This window comes from Myotis nattereri (assembly GCF_964212035.1).
Source record: "Myotis nattereri genome assembly, chromosome: 9".
NCBI lineage: Eukaryota > Metazoa > Chordata > Mammalia > Chiroptera > Vespertilionidae > Myotis > Myotis nattereri.
The window spans coordinates 69,790,565-69,805,682 of NC_138084.1; the positions used below are offsets into that span (position 1 = coordinate 69,790,565).

General features: G+C 41.9%; 1 protein-coding gene across 1 annotated transcript in view; it reads right to left on the reverse strand.

Annotated features, from left to right (window-relative positions):
- Positions 1–15,118, reverse strand: part of DDX10 (DEAD-box helicase 10) — a 252,096-nt gene that overhangs the window by 14,271 nt on the left and 222,707 nt on the right. Inside the window, exon 17 of the mRNA XM_081098779.1 lies at positions 5,044–5,180. Coding sequence (XP_080954905.1) covers positions 5,044–5,180 — 137 coding nt within the window. The remainder of the gene's footprint in view (positions 1–5,043; positions 5,181–15,118) is intronic.

Below are 15,118 nucleotides of genomic sequence, written 5' to 3' on the forward strand. Positions count from 1 at the left end.
CAGGAAAAGAAACAAGAGAGCATCAAAGCTCTACACTTGTTTTGCAAAACAGCACACAGCAAAGCTTAGAGCTTCTGACTGGGTTGGGCATCTGCTGTGGACGAGCCAGCTGACACCCCTCTGCACCCAAATTTCACAGTTTTAATAAATAGAGCTATTAATGATGACATTCTTAAAATTCCTTAAAAGGAACTCAAGGTGACATTATTTCATTGTCCCTGGGACCATATTGAAAGCAAGAGTCTCTCTTTGTCATGCTAACTTATAGGACCTGAATCTTGCACGTCAGAATCCCTTTGGAATCTCAGTGGTAGAGATGACAATTCTGATCACTGTACAGAGGGTGGAGGATGGTTTAAATAGACTGTGGCTGTGCACTGAGTTGAGGAGGAAAGAGGTATAAAATCCTATCAGACCTCCCTAAGGAGAAATTATTGACTCCAGATTCAGCCATTCTCCATTAAGGCTCTCTTTTGCCTATTTCCTACTAAGTGTCTTTCCATGTAGAGAGACAAAGGTGTTACCCATACTGAGTATTTATGAATGTCACAAAAGTGAAGGGGAAAAAAATACACAAAGAAAACTTCCAAAGAAACTAGCTATGCTATTACCTTGGTAATAGCCATTTTCCATTTGGTGTATTTAGTCCCTTAAGAGTACATTCATTTCTGAAAATGCAAAGTTAATACCCAGAGTATAACCTACTGGGAGAAAGAAGATGACCAAAAGGCTAGAATACTCGCTGTTCCTAAAACTACCAAGTGGAGGTTAGAAATAATGCAGCAAATAAAACCTGTGAGCACGCCTGAAGGACCCTCTAATCCAACACCATAAAATCATAGCATCTAGTCATGCATGGAAGGCAAAGAAAAGAGATGGAGCCAAACTGCAACAACCCAGGAAACTGTACTGGTGCTACTGTTATAATTAGCCGTACTGGCAGCAATTACCACTGTCAAAATTCTAGTGTGTATGGATTTACTTGTGAATATGTTTTCTTAACCAAAACAATTTTGGATTTAGTTTATATATGTCATTATTCATTGCCAATGAGGTGATTTTAAGAGAAGAGGCAAAAGGAGAAAAATGGAAATTAGACTACAAATACAAATTTCACATATAACTTACCCTAAAATCCTGCCTTCTAGCCCAGGAATGGCAAACAGGTTTGATCTTGTGTTCCAATCCCAACTGATTAATAGAGGCTGCATTGAGAAGGATTGCTTGGGCCAAGTGGAAAGTAATGGATGAAGGATGGGGAAATTAAACACCAGAAATAGGTACCTGCCATTCTGGGTCTAGTTCAGTGGTTCTCAACTGTGGGTGTTTGCTCCCCAAGGGATATCTGCAATGTCTGAAGATATTTCTGGTTGTCCTGATGGGGGAGGTGCTAGTGGTAGAGGCCAGGGATGATGCTAAACAGCCGACAATCATTCCCAAGCACTCTCTCCCACCCCCGCAAAGAATGATCTGGGCCGGAATGTCAGTAATGTTAATGCTGGGGAACCATGTCTATCCTATCCATGGATCAGGTTTTCAGCCAAATGAAAACCAACTTGTCTTCAGGAAGTTTTCCGGAGCTACCTCTCCTAATGCTAGAGCAATTCCATACGACTTGACTGGAGTATTAGAACTAGGGAATCTGTTTGATCTGGGCAGTTCACACTGTCCCTCACTTGTATTGTGATCATGGACAAATTACTGTTTTATTTGAATAGAATTAGAAGGAGTTTGACTAGACAATCACTGGTAGTAGGCAAAAGACAAACCGCTAAAGAAGCCCTTTAAATGGCTAAAGGAATAAAGCCCTTGCTGATATTCTCTTCTACAAAAGAATGTTTCTTCAGCTTAAGGCAAGTTTACCAATTCCTTTCAATTTCCACAGGATGCAGGGTTACTACTAGCTGTGCCTGAATTAAAACTATTTTAATTTTCATGTAATGCTTAAATATTTTGTCTAAACCCTTACCTTTTTAAAAAAGATTTTTTCATGCTTATTTGTTTATTTTATTTAGAGAGAAGGAGGGAGGGAGGGAGGGAGGGAAAGGGAAGGAGGGAGGGAAAGGGAAGGAGGGAGGGAGGGATGGAGGGAGGGAGGGATGGAGAGGGAAGGAGGGAGGGAGGGAGGGAGGGAGGGAGAGAGAGAGGGAAAGGGAAGGAGGAATGGGGGAGGAGAGGGGGGAGACAATCAGTTGCCTCTCGCACATGCCCCAGTCAGGGACTGAACCTGCAACCTGGGGACCTGGGTATGTGCCCTGACTGGGAATTGAACCTATCACCTTTTGGTGTATGGGATGATGCTCCAAACAACCAAGCCACACCAGGCAGGGCTGAACGCTTATCTTTAAGTCAGAATGCTCTGGCATCTCAAGGTACTTCTATCTCCATGTACATCACCATAATAACATCTGAACTTGGCTTCCTCCAAGTCTCCACCCATCTCTTCTGTCATCTCCTGTATCATTTAAGCTATTAGGACCAACTGCATAGCTGTTTATTACTATGTATCTTTTTTACTCTATAAATATGTTTTTATCAATCAATCAATTCAAATATTTCAGGGTCTTCTTTGTGCCTATGACATTAATGTTAGGAATAGGAGTAGAGGCTGGAGGAGCTGGAGGTGTTGGTACAAAAAGACTGAGTTTCTAGCTACAAAGCATTTACAGGCTAATTAAGAGGCTAACACACATAAAGCTATTAAACAACCAATCATATTAACTAGGTGGTAGCAAGGAAATGTCAACCTGAGAGTAAGAAATGCCAGAGAATGAAATAAAATGTCTGCTATACACAGAATAAGGATGACCCAGAAACTATCATATGAAATGTTAGGAAAATTCCTTATGAATCAGATACATAAGGGGTACTTGAAAAGCTGGTTCTCTGTGTTAGAGATGTTAGTTAGACAGATGTGCAAAGTATGGCTGCATGACAAACTGAAAGAACCGATTAATGTTCCCTCCAGAGAGTAAACATACACAGACACATTCGGAAGTTAATGATATAAAGCCATATGTGTAAGTTAGATTACATCTACCAGAATGGAGATCCCTTAAACCACTCTCACAGCGAGACATTTACGTAAGCATAAAGGAGCAGCAAACTTAACCACAGTGTAGTTCAGGTTTCGACAGGTACACTAAGGAACTTTCTGAAGCAAAGCATGTATGTTTACTCTTAAAAGTTAATTTCTAAAGATTAGGAATATGCCCTGGAACTAAATTATTTAAGCCCATGTCATACATTCATACATTTTTAAAAAATATATTTTATTGATTTTTTTTTACAGAGATTAAGGGAGAGGGATAGAGCGTTAGAAACATCGATGAGAGAGAAACATCGATCAGCTGCCTCCTGCACACCCCCAACTGGGGATGTGCCCGCAACCAAGGTACATGCCCTTGACCGGAATCGAACCCAGGACCTGTCAGTCCGCAGGCTGTCGCTCTATCCACTGAGCCAAACCGGTTAGGACTATACATTTTTTGAAATACTAATCGAATTATTTTTATCTATGGTGCCTCCTGTGGTAGGAGAGCTAATTCTCACTCCCTTGTCAGCAAATATACTAGAACACTATTATAGCCACTACCTACGTGTCCAATAGCAAATGTCTTAAGTTTCTAGCATTACTTGGTAAGACTGCATTTTGGACATTTTCACTATTACTGAATAATTTAAATGAGCACAAGATTAAAATGAAGAGTAACTGAAGTTATCCCCCTACAGCATTTTCTTCTCGGGAGATAATCTTTTTAAGACTGTTTCTTAATGTTGTTCTTACTTAAAACCAGATTATAGCTCTCTGTAGCCTATTTCTCCAACTCTACCTGGGCTAGCATTTAGGGGTTCCACCAATCTTTCTCTTCCCTTCAATCACATTAACTTCATCTGTCATTAGAACCTACCTTCTGCCTAAATAGACACATTGGTTTAGAATGCCCATGAGTTCCATGTCCTCAACTTTTAAATCAATAGACTCTCAATGTAATCTAATACATAGTATTCTGAAAACAAATGCTGAACAAGTCACACTATTATTCAACTCATCACATTTCATCTATTTTGGACAGGTAGCAAATAAGTCCACATTACAAATGAACAGAATTTAAAATGAGAGAATTTGCCAAGGGCTGTTTATGTATAAGCTTTCCATTATATTATGCATATGCTATTTAATTTTATATCATAGAATGTGAAAGTATAATGGCTCTCTTTTTAAACTCAGACATTTATTTATTTTTTTTAAAATATATTTCATTGATTTTTTTACAGAGAGGAAGGGAGAGGGATAGAGAGCTAGAAACATCGATGAGAGAGAAACATCGATCAGCTGCCTCCTACACACCTCCCACTGGGGATGTGCCCGCAACCAAGGCACATGCCTCTGACCAGAATCGAACCTGGGACCCCCCCAGTCCACAGGCCGACGCTCTTATCCACTGAGCCAAACTGGTCAGGGCAAACTCAGAGACAATTTTTAACAACACTTTCAACAGGGTTCTTTGACAGTGAATCAAAATAAAATCCTGCTTCTGTTTGCATTAAATATACCCTAGTGCAGTGATGGCGAAGCTTTTGAGCTCGGTGTGTCAGCATTTTGAAAAACCCTAACTTAACTCTGGTGCCGTGTCACATATAGAAATTTTTTGATATTTGCAACCATAATAAAACAAAGACTTATATTTTTGATATTTATTTTATATATTTAAATGCCATTTAACAAAGAAAAATCAACCAAAAAAATGAGTTCACGTGTCACCTCTGACACACATGTCATAGGTTCGCCATCGCTGTCCTAGTGCATCAAATAATTAAGCATAATGGATTCCCACAGAAAGAGACAAGAGGCAAAAAAAGAATAGAGAAAGAAAAAGAAAATACAACTTTTATAACACCCTTACATTTGTTGACAGGGATTATAGAAACAGTAAGAGAGCCCTTAAAATGACGAGAAGAGCATGAGACATTTGTTTCTACATCTTTTGAATTAAACGGAGAAGACTCATATAGTTAATGCCACCAAAGGTAGAGACATACCTAATATTATTTTCCGTTTCTTCACTATCTGATTCTTCAGAGCTTCTGTACTTATCTGGATCTGGAAGTGTGCTTGGATCAAATCCATCATCGTCATCATCACTCCAATCCAGAAAGGCTTCTTCTTCATCTTTGGCCTAAGAAAAAACACAAGGGAAATTGTGGTGTAAGAAAACAGCTAATAAATACTCAGGTCTTATTTCTAGGCAAAACTAAATACTCCTCTGACTAAGATCCTCAAATTAGAAGCCTTCTATTCTGGTGAAAGCCTCTATATGATTTTCAGAACCATAATCATTGGCGAAGAGAAAGAAAACGAGTCATTTCAAAATTACAATACGGCTATGAAAGTAAATCATTATTAAGTCTCTCACACGTGATATGGGGGAAAGCAGTCAGTTCTGTTACTTCCATATAATACAATTATCAAAGAATCCTATCTAATAAAAGAGTAATATGTAAATTAACCATCACTCCATGACAAAGATGGCGGAGTCCATAGTGGCCAGGGCAGGATGCTGGCGGTGTTGCCCCGGCAATGTGAGCCCAGCTTCTGCGCCCCAGCCATGCAGTGGGAGGGGAAGGGCTTCTGGCCAGAGGCCTGGGCGTGGGACGCTGGGCTTGCCTCACCCCTGGCGACATGAGCCCAGCATCCCTGCCCCAATCGCAAGGCAAAAGGGGTGGAGCCTCGGGCCGCAAGCGGAAGCCGAGAGTGCGGGGAGCACCAGGAATGCTGGGAATTGTAGTTCTGGTGGCGGTCCCTGAACTGGAAGCGGAAGCCAAGAGTGCAGGGAGCATCAGGAATGCTGGGAATCGTGGTTCTGGTGGCGAACGCGTTGCGCGATCTCCTAGACACTCCAGCGAAGTGAGCCTGGAGCAAGTTACTGTTGTGGGTGGGGAATTGAGGGAAAGCAAAGGTGACAGACATAAGTCAGAGTGTTGAGGAAAAATTAAAAGGAAGATATCCTGCAACTTCTAGGAAATCTCCACCAATGGAGCAAAGAAAAAAAAAAGAAGCTCTATTATTCTGTGAGCACCAAACCAGACTGGGCGGGGGTCTCACACAATTCACTCATATGATTGCAAAGACAGACAGAAACTTCACTCTTTCGTGTACCCAGGCAGATGCAATGCACGGCATGCACGTTTTCACGGAAGAGGACGTAACAGCACCGTTCGCTATGCACCCTTTGGTAAGTCACCTTTCTGGTGGCCATCTGTGTTAGTTGATTGCCATAATCAAGAGTAAAAATTAAAACTTTTCTATCTCTATGACAAGCAGTTCCTTACAATTTGGAGCAAGGCAACTATCTATAATAATCTATAATAATAAAAGTGTAATATGAGGGGCAATGCGGCAGGCAGGGAGAGGCAGTTAGGGGCGACCAGGCAGGTGAACAGTTAGGGGTGATCAGGCAGGCAGGCAGGCGAGTGGTTAGCGGCAATCAGGCAGGCAGGTGCAGTTAGGAGTGATTAGGCAGGCAGGCAGGCAGAGTGGTTAGGGGCAATCAAGCAGGCCAGCAGGCAAGCAGTTAGGAGTCAGTGGTCCCAGATTGTTAGAGGGTGCAAGCAGGACTGAAGGACTGCCCCCCCCCCCACACGAATTTCGTGCACCAGGCCTCTAGTCCTATATAATAAAAGGGTAATATGCAAATCGACCGAACAGCAGAATGACCGGTCTTCATGACGCACACTGACAACCAGGGGGCAGACACTCAATGCAGGAGCTGCACCCTGGTGGTCAGTGCACTCCCACAGAAGCCCTGAGCTGGGCTCACGGCTGGTGAGTACAGCAGTGGTGGCGGAAGCCTCTCCCACCTCTGCGGCAGTTCTAAGGATGTCTGACTGACAGCTTAGGCCCACTCCCCTAAGCTGGCAGTCAGACATCCCCTGAGGGCTCCCGGACTGCAAGAGGGCACAGGCTGGGCTGAGGGATCACCCAACCCCCACCAAATGCACAAATGTCATGCACTGGGCCTCTAGTAGAGTATAAAATAAAGTTGTCAGTGCTCCCGTCCACACATGTGTAAATGTTAAAACTACCCAAATTATTAGGTGAAAATATAAAAGGCCAGGAGTGAGAGTACAGAGACCCTTTTTGCCTGATGATTTTGATCATTTTATAACCACAATAATCTAAGTTTTAAAATAATCAGATGAGGGAGAAACTAAGATGGCGGCATAGATAAACACGGGGAAATTGTCGCCTCACACAACAATTGAAAAATACCGCAAAGGACGGAGCAAACATCGTCCAGAACAACAGGAAGGCTGGCTGAGTGTAAATTCTACAACTAGAAGAAAAGAGGAGCACGCTGAGAGCCAGAGGAGCTGCGGAGGTGAAGTGCAGAGGTACGGCGGTGGCTCGCGCGCGCGGAAAGGGGGTGGCACCTGAGGACGTGGCTGTCTTTTTGAATCACAAGCTCCCGACTGCTCTGAACTCTGGTTCAGGTGAGTCTCTGGGGACCCAGGACTCATACGGGGAGAAGCTGGTCTGTCAGGCGGCAGTGGGCGAACTTGAGGGCGGCTTTCCCGCAGAGGTGCTTGCAGCCATTACCGGGACACTGAGACGCGCGACTCCAGGCGGAGAATCAGCCATAGCTTCTTTCTCCACCCTTTTGACTCCCTGAGACCCCGCCCCACCCAGGCTGCGGCAGAGGCTTTTGCATGTGAATGTACCTAATTGCAGCCGAGCCAGGCAGACCCGGAACTTCCAAGAGAAGGCCCAGGGCCCCACAGCGGCTTGCATTGCTTCACAGCTGAGCCTCTTTGTGGCTCCTGCTGTGTGGCCTCAGGCAGAGGCTGAATTAGCACCTCCTTAGATCCAGGAGCCACTGTGCCCAGTGGTCAGAGGGGGACCATTCTCTCACTTCAGACACGGCTGATTCCCACAGCCGGTTGGCCTGGAGGTCAATTCCTCCCAGTGATCCTACAACAACCAAGGCACCAAGAGTGCACCAAGAGTGTCCACCCCAGGTAACTGGGGAGGCTGAGCCACTGGGCCCTACAGGACACCTGGCGCGCAGGGCCACTCTATCAACACAGGGAAGCAGCCAAAATGCAGAGACAAAGAAACAGGTCACGAATGGCAGAAATGGAGGAAAGCAAACGACTGGATATAGAGTTCAAGGCCACGTTTATAAGGTTTTTCAAGAATTTTATGGAAACCGCCGATAAATTTAATGAATCCCTCAATGAGTATAGTGAGACCATGGAGGACATGAAAAAGGACCAACTAGAAATTAAGCATACACTGACTGAAATAAAGAATAATCTACAGAGATCCAACAGCAGACAAGAGGATCCCAAGAATCAAGTCAAAGATTTGAAATACGAAGAAACAAAAAATACCCAACCGAAAAAGAAAAAAGAAAAGAGATTCAAAAAATATGAAGATAGTGTAAGGAACCTCTGGGACAACTTCAAGCGTACCAACATCAGAATTATAGGGGTGCCAGAAGGAGAGAGAGGGCAAGATATTGAAAACCTTTTTGAAGAAACAATGACAGAAAACTTCCCCCACCTGGTGAAAGAAATGGACTTACAAGTCCAGGAAGCGCAGAGAACCCCAAACAAAAGGAATCCAAAGAGGACCACACCAAGACACATCATAATTAAAATGCCAAGAGCAAAAGATAAAGAGAGAATCTTAAAAGCAGCAAGAGAAAGACAGTCAGTTACCTACAAGGGAGTACCCATTCGACTGTCAGCTGATTTCTCAACAGAAACCATGCAGGCCAGAAGAGAGTGGCAAGAAATATTCAAAGAGATGAATAGCAAGAACCTGCAACCAAGATTACTTTATCCAGCAAAGCTATCATTCAGAATGGAAGGTCAGATAAAGAGCTTCACGGATAAGAAAAAGCTAAAGGAGTTCATCACCACCAAACCAGCATTATATGAAATGCTGAAAGGTATTCTTTAAGAAGAGGAAGAAGAAAAAGGAACTCTTACCATTTGCCACAGCATGGATGGAACTGGAGAGCGGATAAATACCACAGGATCTCACTCATTTGTGGAATATAATGAACAACATAAACTGATGAACAAGGACTGATCCAGAGACGGAGAGGCATTGATTGGACTGTCGGGCCTTGGAGGGAAGGTAGGGAAGGGTGGGGGCAAGGGGGAAAGATCAACCAAAGGACTTATATGCAAGCATATAGGCCTAACCAATGGACATGGACAACGGGGGGGTGAGGGCATGAGCGGAGGGGGGGGGGGGTAGAGGGTACACATATGTAACATCTTAATCAATAAAAAAAAAAAATCAGATGAGTACAAACTCATTAACAGTACGGGTTCTTCTAAATTCAAGTGTAAGTATAAAGTCAATGAGAACATTGGGAAAAGGAAAGAAATAGCAAGAGATAAAAAAAGCACTAACATGGATTAACTTGGGAACTATCCAGTTTTGTACAAGTAAGTAGGTAGGTGGGCCATTTTGTTTTTGTTTTATGATAGTTTATTTTTGTCAAAGAATAAAGGATACAATGTCAAAATAAACTTACTACACATCCTATATAATAAAGGCTCATATGCAAATAGTTGTCATGCCCTCGCACCCTCATGCGAGGGCTGAGGGACCTGAGGCTGCACTTCCTGCCTGGCAGGGCTTGACGGGGGACCTAAAGCTGTGCCCCCCGCTCTGTGGGGCTTGACGGGGGTGGGGCCGACTGGGTCTGGGTCTTGTGCAATTTCGAGGCGTGCACAGATGGGCGGGACTTGACTCTGGGTCCCATGGCGTGCCCCAGACTCTGACAGGAGAGAGATTTTCATATACATTTTACTAATTTTCTTTCATCTCTGACACTTCTATTATAAAGGGCAAATAGCAATATTTCCTCTAATTCATTCACTTTTAATGTGCATGAATTTTGTGTACTGGGCCACTAGTTTATGTAATAAACATCTCTTATAACAAATTTATTTCTGGCATACTGGTTTTGTCACCTAGTAGATAAGAAATACAAATAAGCATTTCTACATGCATTTAAAAGATTATAATTTCTCTCAGCTTCCATTTTTATAATTCTTCACACCACAAGAGACAAACTTCAGTGATTCTTTATTTTCTGGAAATATTCTTTCCCAGAAACTAAAACTCAGACTAGCACAGCAATGGAGCATGCAGGCCACTACAGAAGCAATGGAGCATGCAGGCCTCTAACACTTTGAACAGCTCTCCTTTGGTAAGTCTACACATAACAAAAGAAAGAAGATGTAAAGAAAATAGGGATTAGTCATCAGTGCTTAAGTTCATTACTGCTTTTTGGTGAAGCTTCCTGCTAAAAATAAAGGGTCTGGAGACAAATATCAGAGGGGACAAGGTTGCCACCAGGAGCAGTAAGCAGAATTTGAAGTATTATTAAAAACACAATAATCCAGGTGAGCAGGGGATTCAATAAAGACTTTGGCAGTGGAGATAGAGGTTGGGGGCATGCATGAAAGATGTTAAGGAAGGAGAACCAACTAGACTGTGGACCAATATATTATGGATACATAATATATTTCAGAGAATCAACATGCACAGAAGCATAACTGTGCATGTTAAATATGGTCTAAGAAAGCAGTTTAGTAAATACTGTGAAGATGCCTTAGGAAAATGCCTTTATTCAGCTATTACATGTGCCGGACACACTACTAGGTTCTGGAGGTGCAGCTATGAATAAGACACAGTCCTGCCCTGATGATAAACTGTTCTGAGATAGTTACCCATGAAGTATGGTACCTATTTGCTTTGTTTAACAATGGACAAGTTATTTTGATTTTCTGAATTGTATACATCATCCCATTCGACTGAATAACTATTCCATTGATTGTTATCTTACTGGTTTTAGAAAGCACATTCTTCTGTACCTGGGAAACAGGACAGCACAATTATCCTAAATTGTTTTAGTGGCCACAGATAATGCGTTCCAGTTGACTCAGTGGTCCCAAGACCAGGACAGCGCAATTACTCTAAATTACCTCGATGGCTCTAGATAATAAGTTCCTGGCAACCCAGTGGTCTTAAGACCCGAGGGCTCTAGATAAGGTGTTTCTGTCAATTCAGTGACCCAGAGACCCAAAACTATAATTAACATGCTTAATTCTGCTTCTGTAAACTGTTTTTTTGCAAATCAGGTTCCTCATTCCAAACCTTGAGATGTAATCAATGCCTTTGTGATCTTTGCCTATATAAGTCTGGTTTTCCCACCATCTTATCACTATGAGATTTGGAGAATGGCCCCTCATAGTCCCGGATTGCAATAAATGTGACTCTTTAATTCGACTTCTTGAGGTGTCCTTCTGTGATTCGCAGGGTATATTACAACACCCACACAAACATAAACATGAAATCTATGTTTTGCTAATGCTGATGAACAGCCAAACGAGAGTGAACTGACTCTACTGGCCCTGCTCAATGCCCAGCATCTGCTAGAATGGTCTTCTACTTGTGGACCCCTAACATGTAGCTGATATGAACCCTCCCCTCCAGTATGCCTCTTTCTCTTGGGTACTTGGGCACTGCTGGGTTGGAAGGGGCAACCACTTCTCTCCAACCAATCATTCTCCCATCTCTCTCCACCCTCCCAGCTTAAAACAAAATAAGAACCAAGAACCCCTGATTTCACATTCACACTCCTCTTGAAGCCCCGAGGAGGTTGGGAGGAAGTAGGTCACACACACAAAGAAATCAGGGTCACCTCTATGAACTGGTTGTTCCTGAAACATAGTTTCAGAACTTCTGAGGAAATCACTTCACCTAAAATAGGAATGATTTTTCCTAAAATAGTTACTTGGAAGATTCAATCACAAGTAGGGCAGATGAAAATATCTGGAAAAGAAATGTAGCCTAGCTAGTTTTTACTTGTTTTCAGTTCTGATGACGGAAGAAACAGATGAGAAGAGCATTCATTCTCCTATAACAAATTTAAGAAGTGCTGACACACATTATCTTACTTGATCTTCAAACCCTATAAAGTAGGAAGAAAAAGGATTTTTGCCCATCTTCAAAATTGAGAAACTGAGTTAGATGACTACATAACTTAACCAAGGTCATGCAAACCTGGGCATACACCAGGTCTTCTCCTACATCACCCTGAATCTCAACTTTGATCATTAAAGCTTTGAATTTGATGCTTATACTATTCTCCATATCAAGCATATTTTATAAATTTCATGAAACACATTCTGGTGCTTTCTATGTCAACCTGTATGTGCCCATTTCACTCCCAGTTCTCCCAAGCCTCTGTTCTCTCATGTGAATATTGCACCAGCTTCCTAACGAGTCTCCCTGTACCCCCTTGTTCCCCCCTCCCAGCACTCCAATTCTCTGCTGTAATTAGAATGTTAGTTTCGTATTTTTTCAATAAGTTTCTATTCTAATTGTGTCTATCACCTGCTTCCAAACTTTTAAGCCACACTCTCTTTCAGGGGCTGGAACAAGTCAAGCCCCTTGACACCCAGGAGTCTCCACACCAGCTGTTTCTCTACTTCCTCCTCTACTTTCTCTTGCCTGCTGTGGTGTTTTCTTGACACCAAACACACTGTGTCTTTGACATCAATTCTCCAGCACCAAATGAGTCTCCAACAATCTAATTCTGACACCAAGCAGAGTTAACCCAGACCCCATGGGTAAAAGAACTCAGTCCCACAAGAATACCCACACTTCAGATGCCACCTGTAAATAGGGTCTCCAAGCCACCTTCCCTTCTGCCTGGCTGACTACAAATTCCGGGGCTCTCGCACTCCCTTCTCAGATTTGATAATTCTCTAGAATGACTCAGAACTTGGGAAAGTGCCATGGTTCTGATTACCAGGTTAGTTATTACAGGGTACAACTCAGAAACAGCCAACACAAGAGATGCATAGGGCAAGGTATGGAGTGAGGACGGGTGCAACGCTTCCATGGCCTCTCCAGATGAGCCACCTTCCCAGACCATCAAAGCATTCACCAACATGGAAATTCTTGGAGTCACGAGTTCTTTTCATGAAGTAATATGAATTAAAGAGCAGAATGTCACCTTTGACACCTCAAAACTTCATGAGGAAAATTTCAAAATTCATGATAAACTCTTTCTGATACTGAAAATCAATGTAAAGACAAGACAATTTTAGAGAAAAGTTAGGTATTCAAACTATTTTTCTCACTAATATAGAACTTCATAACAACTTTCTAAAAAAGAATTGAGAACAGGATACTTCATAGTTTTCTAATTTAAAAGTTCTGACTGCTATAGCTAGCTAACCATCATCAGTAGTTAGAGATGGACTGGTTTTTGAGATTTACCTAACCTATAAATCCAAGGCACAAAGTTACTTAGAGGAGAAATTACTGAAATTTTATTTCTGAATTATACACCCAAAAGGTTAATGATATTATTAAATGTGCCTGTTGAAAGTGAGCATCTATCTTCTAAGGCAAATGTGCAGAACAGTAAACACAGGAGCAGCTGATAGTGCTGAGAAATCACTGCTCCTTCTAATAATATTGTAATACTAATTGAAATACCTTAAAATATTTTTAAAATATAGAAATGTATTCCATAATGGTGATGTTGGACCTAATGCTGATTTGTATACTTGGTTTATAAATCAGAGTATATTTTGTGCACTTGTAATGGCTGAATTGTACTGGCTGAATTGCCACTGAAAACCCTCACTTTGATCAAGGGCCCTGGACTCTTCAATTGTGGGGATTCTGCTCAGAAACATCTGTGTCCTTTCTAACATCCAGCATTTATGAAAACAGGCAAAGCAAATGAGAGGAAGGCAACACATTTCAGCTCTACACCCAACCATAAAGGCATCTGAGAAGACAAAAGGGATGCACAATATTGGGGAATGCTAAAAGCAATATCCAGGGGAACAAATAGAATTTATGCAAAGGACACCTCGTTACAGAATTTCCCTCTTAAATCTAGTAGAATTTAACCGAATTTCACTCAGTTGACTTCTTTATTTTTTCCAAGCATTCCAAAACAATAGGAATACTTGATTGAAGGACTGTGAAGAGGCACTATAAATACACAAGAAGTAAGCATAGTTAAGTATGGCAGACAAAGGGCTGGCACATGAATATTCAAAGCCTCAAAGAGCAAGTCCCAAATCTGGAAGATCTTCAGAATCAAGTATCCAACAACCACTGACTGCACACTCACTGAGCACTGCTGTTAAAGAAGGTGCAGTATGCAACAGTACACAGAGAGACTATGATTCAGCATTTTAACATTAGTAAGACTTTCAGCAAAATACAATTTCTTCTAAAGCTGCCTTGTACAAAATTCATTATTCTTCCTATATTGCTTACTCATCTGCTTATTTGATACATGAATATCTCCCAGAGCTCAACAGAATACTGAAAACGCTAAAATTTCATAACACCCTATTAAATGATACTGATTTTGTTTCTCATTCTCTGCTTTCCAGAGGAAAGTTACACTAAATATTAAATAATACAAATTACAAGCCCACTTTGCCATTCTTCTCATAATAATGAACACTTTAATATGAGTCACAAGACTCTGATTTGATCATTCCACCAGTGGCTAGCTGTGTGACCTTGAGACAATTTACTAACTCAGGGAGCCTGTTTCCTCATCTGTATGTAACCTAAACACTGCCATCTACCATTCAATGTTGCTGTGAACACTAAATAAGAAGTGTTTGAAGAAGTCCACAATAATGTTTATCATCATTATTAACAACTGTGCAAACTGAAAAAGACATTCCAGCAATTTGGCGGTCTTATCCTTCTTAAGTACTCTCCTGCTTTCTCCTGCCCAAACCAAATTTTAACTTGGGCAGAAATGTGCAACAGATTTAAATCTCCTTAGAGAAACATGTTAGTCAAACAAAAGATTACACACAAAAGAGAATATAATTGAAATTATAAAAATAATCTCTCTATATAAAACCCTAATATGCAAATAGACCTAAAGGCAGAACAACCAAACAACTGGTCACTATGATGTGTGCTGACCACCAGGGGGCGCACACAGAACATGGAAGGTGCCGGCAGCAGGTGGCAGAGCGCGGAACATGGTGGGCATTGGCCGCGGTGGATTGGTGGAGCAGGTGAGCCAGACAA